The sequence below is a fragment of the Pogoniulus pusillus genome, chromosome 2 (genome assembly GCF_015220805.1).
Source record: "Pogoniulus pusillus isolate bPogPus1 chromosome 2, bPogPus1.pri, whole genome shotgun sequence".
NCBI lineage: Eukaryota > Metazoa > Chordata > Aves > Piciformes > Lybiidae > Pogoniulus > Pogoniulus pusillus.
The window spans coordinates 15781524-15802835 of NC_087265.1; the positions used below are offsets into that span (position 1 = coordinate 15781524).

The following is a 21312-nucleotide window of genomic DNA, read 5'->3' on the forward strand; positions in this document are numbered from 1 at the left end:
GTGACTATTTCAGTGCTGAATACCTCTCAAATCGCTGTCCTGGCTACTCACCAGCAGAACTGTGGCCTGATAGCTTTGGGTAGCAGGTCTATTTCAAGCAGGTGTTTAGCTGAAGTTACAGATGCTAGGCCAAATACATTAGTCCATTCTGAAACATTTTATTGAGCAAACACAAACTCATGGATATCACACCATAAAAACTTAAAACAGAGGATGTAGGAATACTGAGGTGCAAGTAGTAGGTTGTTAACCTGGACAAGGTTTGCTACATCTTGGGAAAGCCTAAAAGCTGCTACTGTTGTCTGCCTGACCTCTGCATGGGAGGTCACTTCCCTTTGACACAGAAGGGACTGAAGGAAATATGTGGAGTGAGGGCTACGTTTTGCAGTCAGTTGTAATAACTTACACTGAAATCTGTTGATCAGCCCTGTTGTGACTTGTTAAACCCTGTCTGCAGGGATGCTTAGACTTGTGAGTTTCCATATGTCAGGAAAAACACAGGCTTTTAACCTTTAATGAGTAGTTACTCTAATCCCAGCAGCATGTCAAGAGCACATGGAGTTTCCTGAGTAAATTTTGGTATCAAAGTACATCTTCGTGACTCCTAAATCTCTTACAGTCCAAAACTAGACCAAGAGGTTGCAAGCCAAGGTTGAGTTGCTTATTAGAGCTGTTTTTCAACAGAGATTTCATTAAGAAATTAAGTTGAAGATTTTCAGGGGAATGATTCCAACTATGTTGCTTTCATTTTCACTAGTTTGAGCATTGTTGCCCTGCTGATTTCTGTCTTGGGAAATTTCACAAACTGAGATTTGACTCCCTGTGGTTACGTTGTGGCTTTGCTGGCCATTTTTGAATGTGACATATATTTTATAAATCCATGACCTTGTACCATGCTTTTTGGGTTTTGCCATTGGATCACAACTGTGTTTTGACATTTTGCTCACTGCATTTCAGTTTGTCTTCGCATTCTTATCTCATGATGTCAGGATGCATGTATCAAAATACTGATAGAAGCATTCAGTGTACACATAATATGTTGTTGTTGCTGTTGTTTTAAAGCATTTTGAGTTTAGGAACTGGAGGGTTTTTTACCATGTGATGTGTTCTTAAGAAATAGTTAGAGGGGATATGTAATTCCAGAATATTCTGCCATTAAACTGGTGAGACCAAAACTGCTACTGATGCAGTGGGTCAGGACTTTCCTTTAGAAAACAACCATTCTTTGAGTTTTCTATGTCATTCTTGGAGGTGTTAATCCAAAAATTTAGGTGCCTTTTTAAGAAGTGTGTCCTGCTTCTTTGATGGATTTCATTATTCAAGAGTAATGCATTAAACTTAATTCCTTAGTGATAGGTGAATGTGGAAGGTGTTGTAGAAACCCTTTAAAATATTCAGAGAATATGTTGATTGTTGTAGAAACCCTTTAAAATATTCAGAGAATATGTTGATGAGTGACCCTGAGCAGTGACAGCTGCAGATTTTTACCATTTGTAGAAAAGGTGGTGGTGGTGGTGGTGGTGGCGGTGGTGGCATGTACTGCCAGTCAGTAGCTTCTGATGCTCTGCTGGACTTCATCCTTCTTAAAAATGTCTTGTGCAGTTTGAGTGTGGCCCTGATGTAGAGAACTAGGGAGAATTTTGCTGTTTCTGAAAAGTACATATTTTGTCTTTCTTCTGGGAAAAAAGGCTTTGGAAGATGTGTTAATGGGTTGCAGGAAGTAGGGTAAGACTGCAGTATTTCAGTTGCTGGTATAGGTGCTTCTGTGTCATGTTTCCATTACAAATGCTTGTTGTTTCCTATTCATCAGTGAGATGCAGTATCAGGTTTTTTCTCTAGAAACTTGCAAAATAAGCTGATAGATAGTAGGCTGAAGATGAGCCAGCAGTGTGCCCAGGTGGCCAAGAGAGCTAATGGCATCCTGGCCTGCATCAGGAACAGTGTGGCCAGTAGGACAAGGGAGGTTATTCTTCCCCTGTACTCAGCACTGGTCAGGCCACACCTTGAGTACTGTGTCCAGTTCTGGGCCCCTCAATTCAAGAGAGATGTTGAGGTGCTGGAACTTGTCCAGAGAAGGGCAACAAAGCTGGTGAGGAGCCTGGAGCACAAACCCTATGAGGAGAGGCAGAGGGACCTGGGGGTGTTTAGCCTTGAGAAGAGGAGGTTCAGGGGTGATCTCATTGCTGTCTACAACTACCTGAAAGGACACTGTAGCCAGGTGGGGGGTGGCCTCTTCTCCCAGGCAATCAGCAATAGAACAAGGGGACACAGTCTCAAGTTGTGCCGGGGGAAGTATAGGCTGGATATTAGGAAGAAGTTCTTCACAGAGAGAGTGATTGGCATTGGAATGGGCTGCCCAGGGAGGTGGTGGAGGCACCGTCCCTGGAGGTCTTCAAGAAAAGCCTGGATGAGGCATTTAGTGCCATGGTCTAGTTGACTGGCTAGGGCTGGGTGCTAGGTTGGATCTTGGAGGTCTCCTCCAACCTGGTTGATTCTATGATTCTATGATTCTGATATCAGTGTGGAAAGATAAAGATTGCCATGATTTCTGTGTAGGCCTACTCTGAAGCTAGGGTTGGCTTTACATTTCTATGGGACTTATTACCAAAGGGGTGTACTAAGGTTTGTGTATGCCCATTGCTTCTTGGGATGCTCCATGTGTGTGCCCTGCTTATCTTTCATGCCTATGTCTTGTACAGGCAGCCTGAGTGCAGTCAGTTGAAGGATTGCCTCAGTTCTTAGTGCCAGCTTTGCTTCTGAAGATTATATTTTACTCTGAATTTTTGAGGAGTCATGTCTAGATACATGTATGTCTTTGGGGCTGGGATGTGTGGTAAAAGGATAATTTGGGCTCTGTAGGAACACAGAAATGCTTCTAGTATAGCTGCTCTCCTGTATTACTAATGGTCTGTGGACAGTAGCCTCAGTATTAGTGGTTAAGGCTTCACTGAAATGGACTTTCTATAGAATATGTGTATGCTATTGCCTTAGGTCATGCTCCTCCTCCCATATGACTGCCATCACAACAGGATTCCAGATTACTATTGGTTTTTTTTATTACTATTTGTGTGTGTGTGTATTTGTGTGTATTTGTGTGTATATGTGTTTGAGTTCTCTGGATAGATTTTGAGCATTTTTGTTGAACTGGACTTGCTAAACCAAACAAATAATTTGCCTATGCAGATGGTAACTTCTGCTTAAGTATCCCCTTGATGTTTTCAAAAGGGTAGCATGATTTCAGGGCCTTGGTGAGAGGCCTTCCTTCTGCTTTCATTTGCTTCATCCATTTTTGCTTCATGATCACTAGAGCATATCCACTGCATTTGTGAGTTATTTCTGCATTTTTTGCTTGCTTTTCTTTGTCTTGACAGTTTTAGTTTTGGGGAGAGGAGTTATGGAGGAAAGAGGCATTTTCTGAAGAGGAAAAGCAGGGAAATGCACTGAAAATAACAGGAAAAAAAGCCCAGATTTCTGACTAAGAGGAAAGAACATTTCCTGAGCAGTGCTCAGATTGAATGGCTTGAATTTAACTTGGACAGAGAGAATCTTCCGAGACTTAATGAAAGATCTAGTATGACAAAAAGGAGAATACTAAGTTGTGAAGTCTTCCAGTGTGAGAATACCATTTCAAATGGCAAACGAAATACTGCAAATTCAAATGTTCAGATTGTGAATTTCCACCTAGAATTCTGTAGGAGTATTTGAAAGGATAGCAAATTAATAGGTTTACTCTTACTGATTCTGCCTTCTGTAGCCCAGAAACTTGTGCATACTTTGAGTGAGTAAAAAAACCCCAAGCATGTCAAAGGCCTTTAGAGGAAACACAAGAAAACAAACCTAACAGTTTTGTTTGGTTATGGAAGTTTACATGATTGTGGTTTTCACTGAAAAATTCCTTTTAAAATAGCATGAAAAATGAAATTTGACAGTTTCAGTATTGAATCAAGCAAGGCATGGAAAAAGATTTAAAGTAAACCACTCACCTTCTGTAGTAATGACAAGCCTGCATTATTTGGTGGCCCATTTGCAGGTAGGTGAGACCTGAGCTTTGAGACCTGGTCAGCAGTCTGGGATTCTGGTGTATTTCTGTAATAATAGTTGCAAGTAATAGCTATGTTTTTTGATTACTGGCTAATGAGTGAACTTCTTGACACTACTCTTCGTAGGATTTTTCAGCTACTGTTTGCATTGGAGCAATTCTTGATGTGTTTGCTACTTCTGACCTTGCAGTATCTCTCACTTGTGTGTATACAAATGGTGACTTTCCAAGACTGTGCTTAAATTTAATGGAAACAAAGCAGCATTCACAATACTGCACTAGCTCAAGCATCTGTATTCTCATTTAGAAAACTGTATTTGAAATTCATATACCATTAAGGGAACAGGACAAAAACCAAAGCTTAGTCAAACTAGTACAGGGATTGATGTTTTGACCAAAAGGCACAAGTCCAAACAGTTAAGAGAAGGAGCTTGCAGAAGTTTAATGAGAGATATGACTTTCCTTTGGAGGCTAGTTTCATCTAGACTTTCTGGATTTGCCTGCTGACACCAGGGCCAAGCCCCCATTTCCGTTATATCTTTACTCTCCAGACTGACTTTCACTTGCTGCATATTTGGTATTAGTTTGAATCTGGTGAAATACAATCAGATCTTAAGCCCTGCAAGGGTTTGACAATTGTGTAGAGCCTGATTGCAGGGCCTTATAAAGGCAACATGAAGAAGACTTTACAAACTACCTTTTGGGATCTGATTAAAAAAGAAAAAAATATATCTGACTTTATTTTTTTCCAAGGAAATCCTGTAGCTCACAGAGTTTAAACACAGGTGCTTGGTCAGGGATTGTTTACTTAGAGCATTTTAAGAGCTGGTTTTGGAGGCTATATCCATTTGTAAAATGTACTGCTTAGTACAACCCAGGGACTTATTCTTCTGTGAACCATGTTAGGGATAGAAGTGGAAATCAATAATAAAAGCCCAAACAATGTCTCCTGAGGGTCAATGGAGTGTTCTTGTTTAATTTTGTTTCTATTAATTTCTTTCTCTCTCTCCAAGGCAGCATGACAGCACTAAGCCACTTAGATTATAGTTTTTTTGTGTTTTATTTTTCCTCCCTCTCCTTTCTCTGCTTTTTCTCTTTTGTTTCTCCTCTGATCACGGCAGTCGGTTCTGGGGTTGGAGTGCAGATGGGCTGTCGAAGCACCCCCCTCCCCTTTCTCAGCCTAACTCCATCCCCACTGCTCCTTCCCACAAGACTTTCAGACGCTCTTACTCTCCCAGGTAACAAACTACCTGTTAAACCAACTTGTCTGAGGTGTCACAGTATTGTTTACCTTTCACACAGTGTGATTTGTTAAAATGAGTGGGAAATGATTTGCAGAGGCTTTGGATGGAAGAAGGAAAGAGATGGTGATAGCTTTCAGAGAGTGGAGCTGACATGCAGCCACTTGCTCACTGTGGCATGCAAGTGAGGGGGGTAAAAAAAAAAGGCCCAGAGCCTTCCTCCTTGCCAGATTGTTGAATGTGTGTGTCTCACAGTTAGTTTCCACTGCAGAACACAGTTGCTGAGCACTTTTGCTAGGCACTGATTGAATTATGATGGCACAGGCAAGGTCCTTCAACTTGGCTACACTGTGTGAGTGTCACATGAGTCTTTCAAACAGGCAAATGCAGCTCAGTAGTAGTTTTATATCTGTGGTAATGAATATTCGTAAGGACAGGGAGGATGAAGCTTGCATCTGTGATTTTTGCCAGCTGCTTGCATAGTTTGATTGAAGAACATCTTGGAAATCTGTGATAATGAAATGAAAATTGTCCTTACCACAGGTTTTAGAGCTATCAGTTGCAAATTTTGACATCTGTTCCTCCTGTGCCCTCACATTTTTTCCTCAGTCTTTATGCAGATCTTTAGTCAGTAACCTGGACTAAAGCTGTTGTAACCAAGAAACCCTTTCTTAATGTAAGTGTAATGTGTCAGACTTCTCTGCTGAATTCCTTGGATATTTTTTTTTCTCAGCAACAGGCTTTCCATAGATATGTTTTCCTCTGACTTAAAATATATTGCTATTACCTCAGGAAGACCTATATGTAGGCTTTCCTTGAAGCAAAAGGTTTCTAATGAAAAATTGTTGAAAGAAAAGCAAACTAACTGTTCTTTGAAGGCACAAAATCTGGGCTGCCTGTGACATCTGAGGGAGGAGATAGAATCTCATAGTCTGTGTCTCTGCGAGTACCTGCAGAATTGAAACTTTAATATTCTGACTTCTCTAGGACGCTAAGATATTTGTTGAAGAGAGAGATCCATGTTGATTTTGGAGTTAAACGAGTTAAGAATATTTTTTTCCCTCCTTCATCATCAGGATCTGGAATAATTTGAGATTTATTCGAGCCCTGAGCCTGAAAGTGCAAGGAAGCAGGTTACTGTGTACTGCTTGAGGATACTAAACTGTTGATTACTTACACAAAGTTTGGATTGGAAACTGAATAATAATTTATGGATGTAAAATGCATTTCATATCAGAGTGGAAAACAGCCAAATTGTATCCTGATAAACTTGTAGAGAGCTGCATTGTTTTAGTGCAGCAGAAGATGGAAAATAATGTTGTGACATCCCTTAACCCTGCTCATCTCTACTTACTACTTACTCATCCTGTGACTTTCCTGTAGTTTTCTACATGGATCATAATTATTTATCTTTTCCCCTTTTGTGTCTTTTTTTTTCCCCTTTCCTGAAAGGTGGGTGTAGTTCTGTTTTGTTTTTTAATTCTCTCCATCATGTCCAGTGCACACACTGTCAATAGACATGTTCATGTGTAGAGTTTTTGTTCATGTAGAACACAGCCATTGTGTGATCTCCTACTTAGGCTTACTCTAGACATATGAAATCACTGGATTCTTTAGAGTTTCATTAAATTGTTGGTTTGTGCTTTGAAAAATGCATCGAATTGGTGGTTCTTTGTTGAGAAATCGCCTTAGTCCTTTAGCATTGCAGAGTCTGTACTTCGATCTATTCTTTGGTAGCAAGTGTAGGACAAAATTCATCCCTGAGGAAAGAAGTGATGATTTTAGCAGAAGATAGAGTGTTCAGTACATCTGTGATTATTTCTTTTTTTTTTGCCATGGATTTCATTGTGTGACCTTTGGTAAGTCATGTCATCTCTTGGTGTGGGTACATCAGTAGTTACATGTGCACATCAGTAGTTATATGTATACCTTTGCAAATGGTGGTTTCATTGCTCACTTAGATATTGTATGACAAACCCCTTAAGATCTATGAATTAAATATGCTTGAGCTCAAAATTCATGTTTTTGAGACCATATGAAACAAAGGTTTTCCTATCCCTGCCTGGTACTTCTAAGCAATCTAAAAACAGTCTCACTTTTGTCTGGAAAGCCATCACAGTGTGTTAGTATCCTTCAGCTCTCTGAAAGCCCTCAATACTTTGACTTCTCTAGGTTTATAAACAGTTTTTTTTTCCTGATGGTGGTGATTTCTCTTCCTTCCTGGCCTGACAGACGCTGTTTGAAGTTGGGCAGTTGTCCTTTGGTTTCTTTATCAGAATACACATAGTTGATGATTGTGTGAATGTAGTGCGAGTATGTTGCTTGGGAGCCAAGGATTATGCCTATTTTTGGTGTGGTAGTCCCAAAGGAATAAGGCAGCACCAATCTGTCTCTTTGAAGTTCCTGAGTTTCTTCTAGGAGGAAAAAAGGCAGTGGTTATGGGTATTTAACATCCTACTTTTAATCTTATTGAAAATAATAGCAATGTACTCAGGATTCTGTTTGTTCTATTCTTCTCATCCACCTCACAGGCAGTCTTTAATTTGTGAAACACACAACTTTTTGTTCAGCTGTCTTTCTCCAAGCCCATTCTGTCATCCTTTCCAAATTGTTAAGAAATAGTAATTCACCCCTATAAGGAGCCACTTCTTGTAATTTACTGACAAACAACTTGATGTAAATGTCTCTCTTGGTTTATTTGCTTCTGGCTCTACTAGGATCTGAGACTTGCACAAAGAAAATGTTCTCACTTACTGTGTCTCTTCATTAAACCTCTCTTGGAAATCTGATAAATCTGATTGTCTTGCAGACTTGACTTCTAGATAGAGCAAAGCTCTGCCAATAAGCCCTTTTCATTTTCTTCAAGATTGTAAGATCTTTTCTTCTTAGCCATGTCTTGTCGTATCATCCGCCTCTGCTTGCCAGGCATTTTTTTCATGGATCTTAATGTGGGATTCCTTAAGGAACTATCCAAAAACTTGCGTAGTTTTATGCTGCTGAGGAATTTCTGAGGAACAGACAGGCTGCAAGAAATTATGAGACTCAAGTGAGAGAATTCCCAAACTCAATACCGAAACACATCTTTTTTTCAAGGCGTTGTGCAAGTGGGTTTTGTTTTACTACTCTAAATGAGAATTGGATGAGTTAGATGAAGGTTTATATCAAGGTCCATTTTCATTTCCATTTAAATCTGTCACATTTGAATTCATTGATAGAATACATTTGCAAAATCAATGAAATTTAAATTTCATATAATTTTCACCAGCTGTCACAACTCTTGAGTTCTTGTAGTGATTGGGTTTCCTTTTTAAATAACACCATCATCATGCTGGGGATGAGGTGGCTTGGGTTTTTTTGTTTGTGGAAGCTAGCACACACACTGCTGTGGAGTGTAACAATCAGTGGATCTGGCTTGCCCTTACAGCAATGTAAGGCCACTGATTTCAGTGGATCTTCTAGATTTATCCCCATTTGAAGGGCAACTCCAGACCCAAAGCCTGCTTTGATTCCATCCATGTGTTGTTACAAGTCATTGTTGGAAAGGGTACGCTGAATCATCTGTCTCTGACTTGCCATTGTTGTTGTTGACAATCAGAAGTGGATTTCAATATCATATGTAACATTTCATATACGTTTGGTCTTTAGTATGCTGGATTATGACACGGAGAACCTAAATTCTGATGAAATCTACAGCTCTCTTCGTGGAGTCACAGAAGCAATTGAAAAATTTAGTTTCCGTAGTCAAGAGGACCTGAACGAGCCAATCAAACGTGATGGAAAGAAAGACTGTGATATTGTAAGTACTTAGTTAGGTGATTAATGTCCACAAATAGTGAAAATTGAAAGCATTGCGTTCAAACCTGGATTGCTGGTATACAAAATCTACTTCCTTCTGCTGTAATCATGCTACTGTCTTTGGTTTAGTGGTTGCTAAATTCTTAGATGTAAATTATAGGGTCCTACTGATGTAGTCCCTTGCTCCATTTTAACTCTGGCATCCTGTGAAATATGTTCATTAGGCTTCTGTTGGGGTTTCATGTACAAAGGAAAGGGTGCTGGTGTTCCTTGGGCTCAGCATGGCTCATTGATGACTTTTTCATTGAATGTATAGTCAAGTCTGTACTGGGAAATCTTAGTTCTTAAAATGCGTGTTCTTAGGATGAGTTCTTAAAATTCAGAGGTTTATTACTTTGTAGATGGGAAGGACCCATAAACAGTCCGTGTGAACAGCTCGTGGCATCTCATGCTGCATGAATCATAACTGATTTCTCTACCATGTGAGATGCTATTTGTTTTAATTAAATACAGGGGCTTCAAATCACACAGGAATTTTAAATGGTGATCATTATGTGTTCTTTCCAACTGAAGATATCCTGTGGTCCTATCACCATTTTGCTTCTTATCTGGAAAAACAAGCCTATGTTAGTAGGGTCCTTCTGTTGTTCATTTCATATTAGCTTGGTAAGCATCATCCACTCTCTGCTGTTAGTGAGTTGTGAAGTTTTGTTGGGATGTTGCTTTTGCTTCCTTTCCCTTTCTTAGCAAATTGGTTCTGTTCCAGATCTTAAGACAAGATTCTTACCAACTGTACAGTGCTGTCTGGGCCCCTCAATTCAAGAGAGATGTTGAGGTGCTGGAGCATGTCCAGAGAAGGACAACAAAGCTGGTGAAAGGCCTGGAACACAAACCCTATGAGAAGAGGCTGGGGGAGCTGGGGTTGTTTAGCCTGGAGAAGAGGAGGCTCAGGGGTGATCTCATTGCTGTCTACAACTACCTGAAGGGAGGCTGTAGCCAGATGGGGATTGGTCTCTTCTCCCAAGCAACCAGCAACAGAACAAGGGGACACAGTCTGGAGTTGTGCCAGGAAAAGTATAGGCTGGATGTTAGGAGGAAGTTCTTGCCAGAGAGAGTGATTTGCCATTGGAATGGGCTGCCCAGGGAAGTGTTCAAGAGAAGACTGGATGAGGCATTTAGTGCCATGGTCTAGTTGACCATGGCTAGGGCTGGGTGCTAGGTTGGCCTGGATGATCTTGGAGGTCTCTTCCAACCTGGTTGATTCTATGATTCTGTGTTATCACAGCTTTTGTACACGTAAATGATTCTGTGCCTCTGTGTTAGTAGGTCAGTTCCAGAAAGGCTATGGGTTCCACAGAATTTGGTTAATCTCATGGCTTTTCTCTTTGGTCCCCAGGTGTCTCGAGATGGTGGCCTTGCTGTGCCTGCCAGTGATGTCCGTGGAAACAGTGACATTGTGGAAGGTGGAAGGATGGCTCTAGATAACAAAACCTCACTTCTTAACACCCAGCCTCCCCGCGCCTTTTCAGGGCCTCGCGCTCGAGAATATAACCCTTATCCTTATGCTGACACAATTAACACTTATGACAAGACTGCCCTGAAGGAAGCAGTATTTGATGACGACATGGATCAGCTTCGGGATGGTTTGTATCAGTGTATCTCATAATACTGTGGGCAGCTTGTTCCATTTCTGCTATATTTGTGCCTGGATAGTGCTCTCACATACATGCCTGTCTGCATGTATATTGTGTCTGACTGCATCTGAGTCAATGCTTGGAATGAAATACTTCTGTGTGTTCTCATGTTCCACTAGAATCTGATCTGTAGCTATTGAGAAAATGTTGCACTACAATTTTAATTTTTGTTTGCCTGGAATTTTGCTCAAATTAGTCCCTGAAACATCTAAATGAGTCTCTAGGGACACTATGCTTGAGCGTGTCCAGAGAAGGGCGACGAGGCTGGTGAGAGGCCTTGAGCACAGCCCTACGAGGAGAGGCTGAGGGAGCTGGGATTGTTTAGCCTGGAGAAAAGAAGGCTCAGGGGTGACCTCATTGTTGTCTACAACTACCTGAGGGGTGGTTGTGGCCAGGAGGAGGTTGCTCTCTTCTCTCAGGTGGCCAGCGCCAGAACAAGAGGACACAGCCTCAGGCTGCGCCAGGGGAGATTTAGGCTTGAGGTGAGGAGAAAGTTCTTCACTGAGAGAGTCATTGGACACTGGAATGGGCTGCCTGGGGAGGTGGTGGAGTCGCCGTCCCTGGGGCTGTTCAAGGCAGGATTGGACGTGGCACTTGGTGCCATGGTCTAGCCTTGAGCTCTGTGGTAAAGGGTTGGACTTGATGATCTGTGAGGTCTCTTCCAACCCTGATGATACTATGATACTATTTTGGGGACCTCCCACTTCTCGTTACTGAAGCATCTCCTACTCAAGAGCTCATTTCACTTTGTGATGTTGCACCTTAGCTTTACTCTTTCACAGTACACTGATGAGTCACTGTACTTTGGTCTAAAGGTCATACATGTGATCACTGGTTTTGGGTGTGTGTGTCTGGGAAAAAACTCTGGCAGTTCTTGTCTTGTAGGAGTAATTATTGGAACTGGATGAAATTCAATAGTCCTTTCTTCCTGGTTCGTTGGAAGCCATGTGCAGATTCATGAGCTGCGTTAAGAACTCGGGAGACATTGTGGGCTAGTTGTAGTCTCTTGCCTGCTTGACTGAGGTCACCTGAAATTTGATGCATTTCTGGGAGGCCTCTTGTGTACACTTTGTTCTACAGAGATTTAGTAATGTCGGCATTGTCTTTTCTCCCATTTCCTCAAATGATTTGCTGCCATTTGTCCTAGAAGTACCCATTGACCATTCAGATTTGGTGGCTGATCTTCTGAAAGAACTTTCCAACCATAATGAACGAGTGGAAGAACGGAAAGGAGCTCTCCTGGAACTGCTAAAGATTACAAGGGAAGATAATCTTGGAGTTTGGGAGGAACATTTCAAAACCATTTTGCTCTTGCTGCTGGAAACACTTGGAGACAAAGATGTGAGATGCAGATTTTTGTCTTAACTCTCCTGTACATTGCTTCATTTAGGATGATAGTTCCTCTGTGGAAGCATGATTTATGCTTACTGCATTTGTACAGCCTCTGATCAGTCATGCTGCACTGCTCATTTTTACTTTCAAAGGTTGACAACTCTGCTTTCATCTTCAGTGTGTTCAATTACAAGCTTTAATCTCCTCTGAAGTGTCCCAGTGTTAGTAAGAAATAACTAGGAAATTGAACTAGAATCAGAAAAGTTAGCTGCTAATTTAGTACAAAAGTTCTTTACAGTGAGGATGATGAAACATTGGAACAGGTTGCCCGAGGAGGTTGTGGATGCTCCCTCCCTGGAGGTGTACAGGGCTAGGTTGGATGAGGCCTTGAGCGACCTGTGCTAGTGGGAGGTGTTCCTGCCTATGGTGGGGAGTTGGAAATGAATGATCTTTGAGGTCACTTCCAACCTAAACCATTCTATGAAAAGCTATCAAGAACTTTCAGAAGCTGTTCCCTTCTAAGTTAAGGTGAAGTTATAAGCTCTTGACTATACCATACCTGTTACTACAGAAAGGAGAATAAGAGTGCCCTAAAATCCTCTGTGATTTGAAGATTAAGCCATTAAATGGCATAGGACAGGTCTCTCCCTTTCAAAAATGCCAGTAAGAACAAAATGCTTTTATAGGGTGTCTTGTTTTGAAGTATTAAAAATAAAGCTGCATTACTGTCACAGCTTTAAATTTGATAGTTGAACAAAGTGACAATTTACAGGCTAGATGTTTACTACTTCTAACTGGGGCTACTTGTGCAGCTAATATTGTTGGGACTAATATTGCAGCACACTGGTACTTGGTAAAGGCTCAGCAAGCACCCTGCTGTACCTTCACATCTGAGTGCTAGGGCTTTTAGGCTTCAAAGCACTCACAGTTTGGGGTTGGCCTTGTCATCTGGCATTTTCTCAGTCGTCGTTTGTGATGTAAGCATGAGCATCTCTGGTCCCATGTATTTCATCATAGCATTGTCACACGTGTGTTAAGAGACCTGGGGTCTTTAAGTCCATGTGAATTATACTGTTTCCAGTGATGCTGTTTTGCAAATGAACATCAGCAGACATGCTTTACAGACTGAGTATAGAGTGAAGTATTCTTTTGCTGAGATGACAGAGTATTTGAAGTGGCCACGAGCCAAAAACTTAATGTAACAGTTATGAAATTGAAGGAGGTGTTATAAATCCCTTCTGCTCATGATCTTTTGATATGAAGGATTAACACACAGGTCAGTGTTGACTACAAAGACTTAACTGTTCTTGAAAATAATTTCCATAGGAGTTACAGGAAGAGTTTCACTGCATTTGGTACTTGAGAAGCATCTTTGTTATTTAGATGGAGCCCCATCTGATATCCGTAAAGCTAAGCAAAGGACAAAGGGCAAAACAAATATGCTCTAAGCTTCTTTATAGATACACAGAATGTGGTCATACTGCTTTGGCTACAAATTTGTACTTAAATATTGAGTATGGAAGAGTATGGAATTCAACTAAAGAGATGAATTTTGATGTTGTATCTCTGACAGCATTCATTTTATGTGAATTTTTGTGCAAAGGCAAGTTAGGAGACCACACTTGAATTTTAGTTGGTTATTGATTACACTGTGGACTCCACTGGAGCTGATACAGTGATACAAAATTTCTGGTTGTGTAGGCAGCCAAGAGAATTTTACTCCCAATACAGTTTTGAGACGTGACCTTTTCCAATGCATACTTCTTTTACCACAGTATTCAATAAGAGCCCTGGCGCTGCGAGTGCTGCGAGAGATCTTGCGGAACCAGCCAGCAAGGTTTAAGAACTATGCTGAGTTGACTATCATGAAAACACTGGAAGCACATAAGGATTCCCACAAGGAGGTGAGTGACTCTCTCAGTGTTCTTACTGAGAAAGCAGTGTGGACCTGTTGAAAAAATGTAGGACCTGTGAGACCAAACAGGCAAACATCATCCTGACAACAGAGCAAATTGATATTTGGTTTCTCAGGTATGAAGAGATACGATTTTTATGTACTGAAGCAGGGAGGAAAAAAGTTGAGACTGACAGAGCTGTTGAAGTGGACTTGGAGCTGTCTGGAATTGTAGGCCACTGTTTATCAACTTCCCAGGTTTCTCCTTGCTCGTTCTGTGAGAGGTCAAATCCTGTAGTAGAAAAGTGGGTATTTAATTATTTTACCGAGGGCCTCTGCTCCTTTATATTGGTAAGGATAGGAAATGTACTGCAGAGCACAAAGCCCATATTCAAGCAGAATTGTGTGTGAAAAGTGAGGGGTGAAATTGAGCCACTCTGGAGAACTGGGAAGTGGTAACACAAGAAAATGGACAAAGAGGTCATGCTGCTGAAAAGAAGCTAGGCCACAGGAATAAGCAAAGGGAGGGGTGAATTTTGTTTTCCTTTTGTGAGAGAATTCTTATGTAGAGATTAAAGTATTCTTCTGAAGTCAAACAGAAGTAGAGAGACATGATGATAACATTTGAAGTAGATAAATTCAAATTTCATTTGAAGTCAGTCTCTCTAGATTGACTTCCAAGGTGAATCTTTAATCTACCTTGTGCATGTTGCAAGCTTAAACTAAACCTTGGGAAGTGCCACCTTAATTTCTCTGTATTCCTGTGATGGCTTTGTTACCAGAGTTCTTGCTTTGAAATCTAAGGCACCTAGTCTTTAAAATAGACTTGTCCTGAACTAGCAATTTCGGGCATCTCTGGTGACCTTTGTCCATGAAATTGATCGCTGTATAGATCAGACTGCTCTGGAGTGTTGTGTAACTGGCACAAGGTTATGTTAGCTGTGTGTAGCAGAAACTGTACTGTTTAAAAGCCAAAACAGAGAACGCCCTCAGGGAAAGAAACTTAACAGGTTGGATTTCTCTAAAATGCAGAAGTGGAAAATGTTTAATCCTTCAGTGAATGAGGACTTCCATATTCTGCCTACCTTCCTCTCTGTGATTTAGAGCCTTTGCACTCCTGTCATTTTCAGTTCAGAGTAATAAGAAAGGGTTGTAAATTAATTTCCTGATAAAGCAGTCAGACAAAACGTTATGTTCTGAAGGAGCGCCTTTTATTGGCAGGTTTCCCTGGTTATGTACTTCTTGGCTCACCTTGACTTGGTGCCCTTTGTATTTTTTTTCTGAGAGTCCTCTAAAACTGCCGTTTTTATCAGGACCTTTCCATCTTGTGTCTGACATTGTTTTTCTGTCCATCAGAAGTTGCTGTCGTTGTGGGAGGGGTAGGTTTTACCGAAGTTAAGAATATTGTTGAAAACTTGACGCTTCCTGTCTCTGTACTCTCCACACTGTTCTTCTTATGTGTGGTGTGGAAAGGTTCTTCAGAATTTGCATGAGATGCCTCCTGAGATAAAAACAGAAGAGTTAGTCTGCTGCAGAGTAAGCAAGGCTCAAGCCAGTATTGAAGACGTGCATTCAGGCACTTGATTGAAGAATAATTGAGCTGTATTTCTGTCGGCACATAGCTGCTGTGTCTGTATGTTGTATGTCTTTGATTTACAAGGGGTTTGCATAGCATCTTCGTAATTAAAAGCTTATATTTGCAACTACTGCAATGAGTGCTTTGGGTGACAGTAGTATGTTGGTGGCCCAGGTTCGAGTCCTGGCCAATGCACCTAAGAAGGAGAGAAGTCTCCGTTTGGAAAAAAGCACCAAGAATTGATGTCCCGGGTTGGGAGAGGTGCCTCCCGGGGAGAAGTCGACTCAGCACAACACAAAACCCATCCTTTTTGAAAGTCAGGGAAAGATGAAATTGTATTTTCTTATAGTATAAGTATAACAATGTAAAGAGAGATAATAACTAGAGAAGGAAGGAAGGGAAAAAAACAATACAATAACCTTAAGGGAGATGGGGGAGGGGTCAAGCGGCGGCGAAGCAGCAGAAGCAGCAGTAGCCAAAACAGCAGCCGGGGAAGATAGGCGAAGCTGCAGCAGCAGAAGCCAGCGGGAGAAGGGGGAGAACAAGCTGTGCTTCTAGACATTAAGTTCTTGCTGCTCCAATGAAATTATATTAATTTATCTATTGTTGCCATTTATGTGGCCTATCCCTGGAATGTTCATCTCTCCCCTGTGTCTGAGCTAGAGGATCAGCTCAAACGGCCACAAGTAGTCACAGCAGATGCTGAAAGTGTATTCCCATTTTGCTATCTGTTGTTAGTTGTGTGCATAGCTGTATTAAGTGGTGGCACTGGTGCTAGATTTTTCATTCTATTTATGTGGCTTTTTTACTGATGACTGTGGAAATGCAAACTCTCAGAACTATGATGCAGCCCACAAAAGGCATCATCTGTCAGTAGTTCAGCAATATCTGCATTTATGGAGTTAAAGGTATCCCAAAATGCACTTGTATCTCTACGTGAGCTAGGCTAAAGATAGAAGTGAGAATATGCTTTTAGGTACTTTTACCTGTAGCTGAGTCTTGCTAATTCAGTTAAGTCTGTGAAAAATTAACTCAGAGTCCATTTGGGCATGTCTCAGTTGGTCAAACTTGTAGTCCTGGGCCGGAAGGTCACAAATTCCCATCCCAAGGTGGCCCTCCAGCTCACTCTCACTACTAACTTTGCTGTGCTGCTCTTTCCAGGAGTGGAGAAACTGCCCTTTGACTTCATCCCACTGAGCAGGGGATTAAGTGAAGATTCACCAGTTTGTAATTGAAGGGCACTTTGCGAAGAATAGCTGAGGAAGGAAAGGGGAAGTCTGAACAGCCTATTCTATGGTGCTCTTTTTCACTAAATCAGAGCAGCGTAGAAGTCAGTGGTGTAGCATACTTAGACTACATAAAAGCCCCACCTTCTTTATGGTAAAGAGTAAGGAAAGCAGCTATATAATTTGGTTAGGAAAGTGTTAATCCTTGTGCTGGTGATGACTTGGTGTCGATCCAGGGTTTATTATGCTTTTGGACTGCTTCTGCCTTGTTGTAGAAGACAGATTATATTGATTTATGGTTTGAGATGCCTATGGTTTGGCATGCAACAAGCTGTGTAAGTTACCAGAAAATAATGGTTATGAGCGAGCTGTGTTTGTTTCAGCCTTTCTTACCTGAGTTTCCTCTTCAGCTCACGGACTGTCAGTTGCTCCAAACTACTGCTTACATTTTGCATTATATGGGATGCACAGAGAATAAATTGAATGTGGCAAAGCAAAGGGAGTTTGAAGAAGAGCACAGTACAGAACTGTTACACTTGGGTATTATATCCAAGAAATCATTGTACTAAGAAGCAGTTCTTTGGAAATCAAGAATTTTCATTTGTCTACCCAAATTCCAGTATTCCTGGTGTTTGGCATGGTCAGTAGGGGTCAAATAACAAGTTATAACTAACACATTCACCTACCACCAAATATCACCACCTACTCCAATTGAGTGCTGCTATCTAGTTAAAAAAAGTGTTTGAAACAAAAATGTTCTACAGTTTTATTCCAGATTATACCATTGGAAGTATCAAAGCAGCATTAGCATAGCTAGATATTTTCAGGTGCTTGGATAATTGACTGGTTTTCCAGGTCCAAGCAGAAGTCTTCAGACAGTTGGATCCATCTAGGATCAGTGCAGCAGCACAACTGAGAGCACCGCTGCTTCTCCCAGGAGCACAGGAGAGGGAAACTTCATATATGGACTTAGATGCTGAGACACACCTTGAGAGCACAAATGCAGGGGATTGGCAAAGCACAGGCCTCAGTGAGCATTCAAAATTACTGTAACCTAAGGCTACAGACTGGAAGACTCTGGGCTGGGACCCATGTTTAGTTTGCATTTTTTAACTTCAGCCTATTTTTATACTGTTTGTAGTGCAACAGCCTATTCAGTGCTGTTGATTTAATGAGGTGATGTGAGTAGTCAAGCCTGCTTCAAACATAACTGTAAATATTTATGGGGGTTGACATGTAAATGCCTTTCACATAGAACGTAATTGAAGTTGTGGACAGTATTAAATCTCGTTGATTTTTATCACTCTTTGTTTGGAGTTATTTGGAAGAGAATTATCTTTCTGTTGCCAATTAGTTAATATTAACTCATTTGTTCCAGTGTAGTTACTCACCCATAACTAAGGAGAGATAGTGCTTGCTGACCTAATACCATTGATATGACATTGCTTCAGATTCATACCAGCAAGATGAGTAAAGTTCTTATTGAGTGTATTCAAACAGAAACAATTCATTATCTTGTGTAAAAGTTACAAAGTGAAAATCATAGGATAGTTCATTTCCTGCTTTTGTCTCTGCCACTTTGTTTTGCTCTGAAACCAAGCCTACAGAGGAGCTGATGTGTATTGGATCTGGAGGTCCTAGTGGATGACCATGACCCAGCAATGTGCTCTTACAGCCAAGAAGGCCAATGCCGTTCTGGGGTGTATCAGAAGGGGTGTGGTTAGTAGACCGAGAGAGGATTTCCTCTGCCTCTACCCTGATGAGGCTGCATCTGGAATATTGTGTCCAGTTCTGGGCCTCTCAATTCAGGAGGGCAGGGAACTACTTGGAAGAGTCCACTACAGAACCACAAAAAAATGTAGTGGACCATCTCCCTGACAAGGAGAGACTGGGGGAGCTGGGTCTCTTTAGAGAAGAGGAGACTGAGGGGAGAACTCATTCAAGTTTATAAGTACATAAAGGGTGAGGGCCAAAAGGATGCAGCCAGATTCTGCTGGGTGATGCTCAATGACAGGACAAGGGGCAATGGGTAGAAGTTGAGGCAGAAGACATTTAATCTAAACATTAGGAGTTCTTTCACTGTGAGGGTGACAGAATGCTAGAACAGGCTGCCATGGGGGGTTGTGGAGTTTTTTCCTCTGAAGATATTCAAGCTCCCTCTAGATGCATTCCTGTGTGATCTGATATAGGGGATTTTGCTCTGGCAGGGCAGTTGGACTGGATGATCATTCAAGGTCACTTCAAACCCCTAACATTCTGTGATTCTGTGATTTTCTGTGTTCAAGGAAAGGATATTGTGCCATAATTTAGACATCTAGCTTTGGTGTTTTATTACCTGGAAGGTCCATAAACATAGTCAGTGTGTAACATTCTTTGTTTTAAGCCTCTAGAAGAGGACGAAAAAGAAAAATCTCAGCCATCCATTAACTGTAGGTAGTTGTTACTATATTGCTGAGATGCTTTCAGACTGGCCTCTAACATTTGTAATATAATTTGCAACTGTCTTTGGGTGATAGTATGATCTATGCAGGTTTCTGCAAAATGTAGCTTACTAAAGAAGATAAGCACTAAACGATCTGCAGTCTTTAAGGTTAATTGATAGATAGTTCGTGCTGAAAATGGCCAAATGATGCAGTCTGGTAGTTGTTGATGTTTGACTGTATGTGTTTAGATGTTTTTTTCTAATTCCTTACACGCTTCAGATATTCAGTGCAGAGGAGAAGCAGTCTAATCCACTTCATCTCTTCTGAATCTCTTATAAAAATCGCATTGTTTCTTCGTCTGCTTTAGCACTCCCCATTGCTGAGGCCACTTCCTGCTTTGAAACCAAATTCTTAATTGTTTGTTCCTGTCTGGATCAGTCTGTACAGCCTTCAGGGATGGGAGTTTGCCTGTCTAGGTATGGATAAGCCGTCATCCCTTACAGCTCAGATTATGCAGACTTTAACTAATTACCTCTAGACAGCAAAAATGTAGCCTCACCTTGCAAGCCTGAAAGCAAAACCTTGTTGTTCTGCTTATTAAGCATTGCTGGCACCTTGTGTGTTTCACAATAGAGGACAAAGCCTTGAGGTTTTACTAACACTGCCTCATCCTCTACAAATTCCTGCAGAGACGATGCAACTAGCATTTGTGGCAAAATACTCCAGCTTATGATCCTACATAGAGCTCTCATCTAGGTGTACAGGGGTTGCTCTGCTGAGTTCCCACAGGTTGCAGTGGTGTCCTGTGAACCTGGCATATTCTGTCTTAGGGGAATCAGAATGTATTTTTTGTTTCCCTGATTTGCCAGCAGCTTGTGTCACTTCAAAGAAGAAAAAAACAACCCCCCCATCTCAAAAGCCTTTAGAAAGCTGCTGTGTGTTGACCGAGAATGGATTACCACAAGTAAGCTGCTCTTTGCAACCATCAGGTAGCAAGCAACACCTGTAATGCACTGAGAATAAATTATGCAGAAAAGATAAAGCTTCGGTTCTGATTGTCTTAAATGAGCAGGATCCCAGGGCTGCAGTGCATTGTGAACCAGGCAAACCAGTGAGAACTGTCACCCAAAATGTCCAGCAAATTTTGTAGATGCCATTGGGCCTTTCCAGTAAAATAAAGGGATCTTTGACAGGTGGGACATTCCTGGGACTGCCTAACCTGTTACTTCTTTATAGCACTAAGGAAGACTTTGATAGAGGTCAACAGCCTGTGTTCTATATCAATTTGTCTTTCATGCACCTGATCTAGTTCCTTCCCTAAAGCAAACTAGGTGAAAAGTAGAACTGTTTTTCTTTTGGGAGACTCACTGGAAAGGTCTTAATTCACTGCAGATACCTTTCAAGGAACCCAGCAGCAAACACAGTTTATGTTATGCCAGCAGAACCTGGGTTGAATGTAGCCTCTAGCATGTGGAGTGTTAGGTAAGCATTTGGAAAGGAGGAAAACCTGTTTCTTGAAGGCAAAGTGCTATCTTTTAGATCTGCGTTCCTGGGCTACTTGCCCTATGTTGAATGGTATTGAAGGATCCAGTTCAAGCCATGGTTTGCTTTATGCTTTTACTGGGAGGTAAAATCATGTTTGTGACATACCTTACACACAGGTTAGTGTCTGTGTTTTAATAAAACACTGCAGGCTTTCTCTAGTCCTGGATGTCTTCCTTCACAGCCACCCTTTAGAACTTGCTTCTTTCAGGTACTGTCATCAAATGATTTTGTTCTGTTTCTTTCACCTTTCTGAGGCTACCGAGAGTAAACATATTAGGTCAGGTGAAAAGTTTGCTTCACTTTATACCTTATCTGTCAGTGACCAGCAAGAAGCAAGCATACAATGCTACTTCCCTGATGATATCAACCGTCCTTCCAGTGCTCTGAAGCTTACGGCCTTCCTATGCTAATGGTTCCACCACCTTCTCTGTGTATTTCAGCCTTTGTTTTTTTCTTTAGTATATTTGCCTAATTTTTAAATTCTCTTTTAATGAGCCTGAAGATGTAGTGAACAGCATCATTTTTTTTCTCATGTTTAAGGGATACA

At 41.2% G+C, this 21312-nt stretch overlaps 1 protein-coding gene across 1 annotated transcript in view; it reads left to right on the plus strand.

Annotated features, from left to right (window-relative positions):
* CLASP1 (cytoplasmic linker associated protein 1) overlaps positions 1–21312 on the plus strand; it is a 183629-nt gene that overhangs the window by 153475 nt on the left and 8842 nt on the right. The window contains exons 35-38 of the mRNA XM_064157393.1: positions 8926–9076; positions 10472–10718; positions 11917–12110; positions 13877–14005. Coding sequence (XP_064013463.1) covers positions 8926–9076; positions 10472–10718; positions 11917–12110; positions 13877–14005 — 721 coding nt within the window. The remainder of the gene's footprint in view (positions 1–8925; positions 9077–10471; positions 10719–11916; positions 12111–13876; positions 14006–21312) is intronic.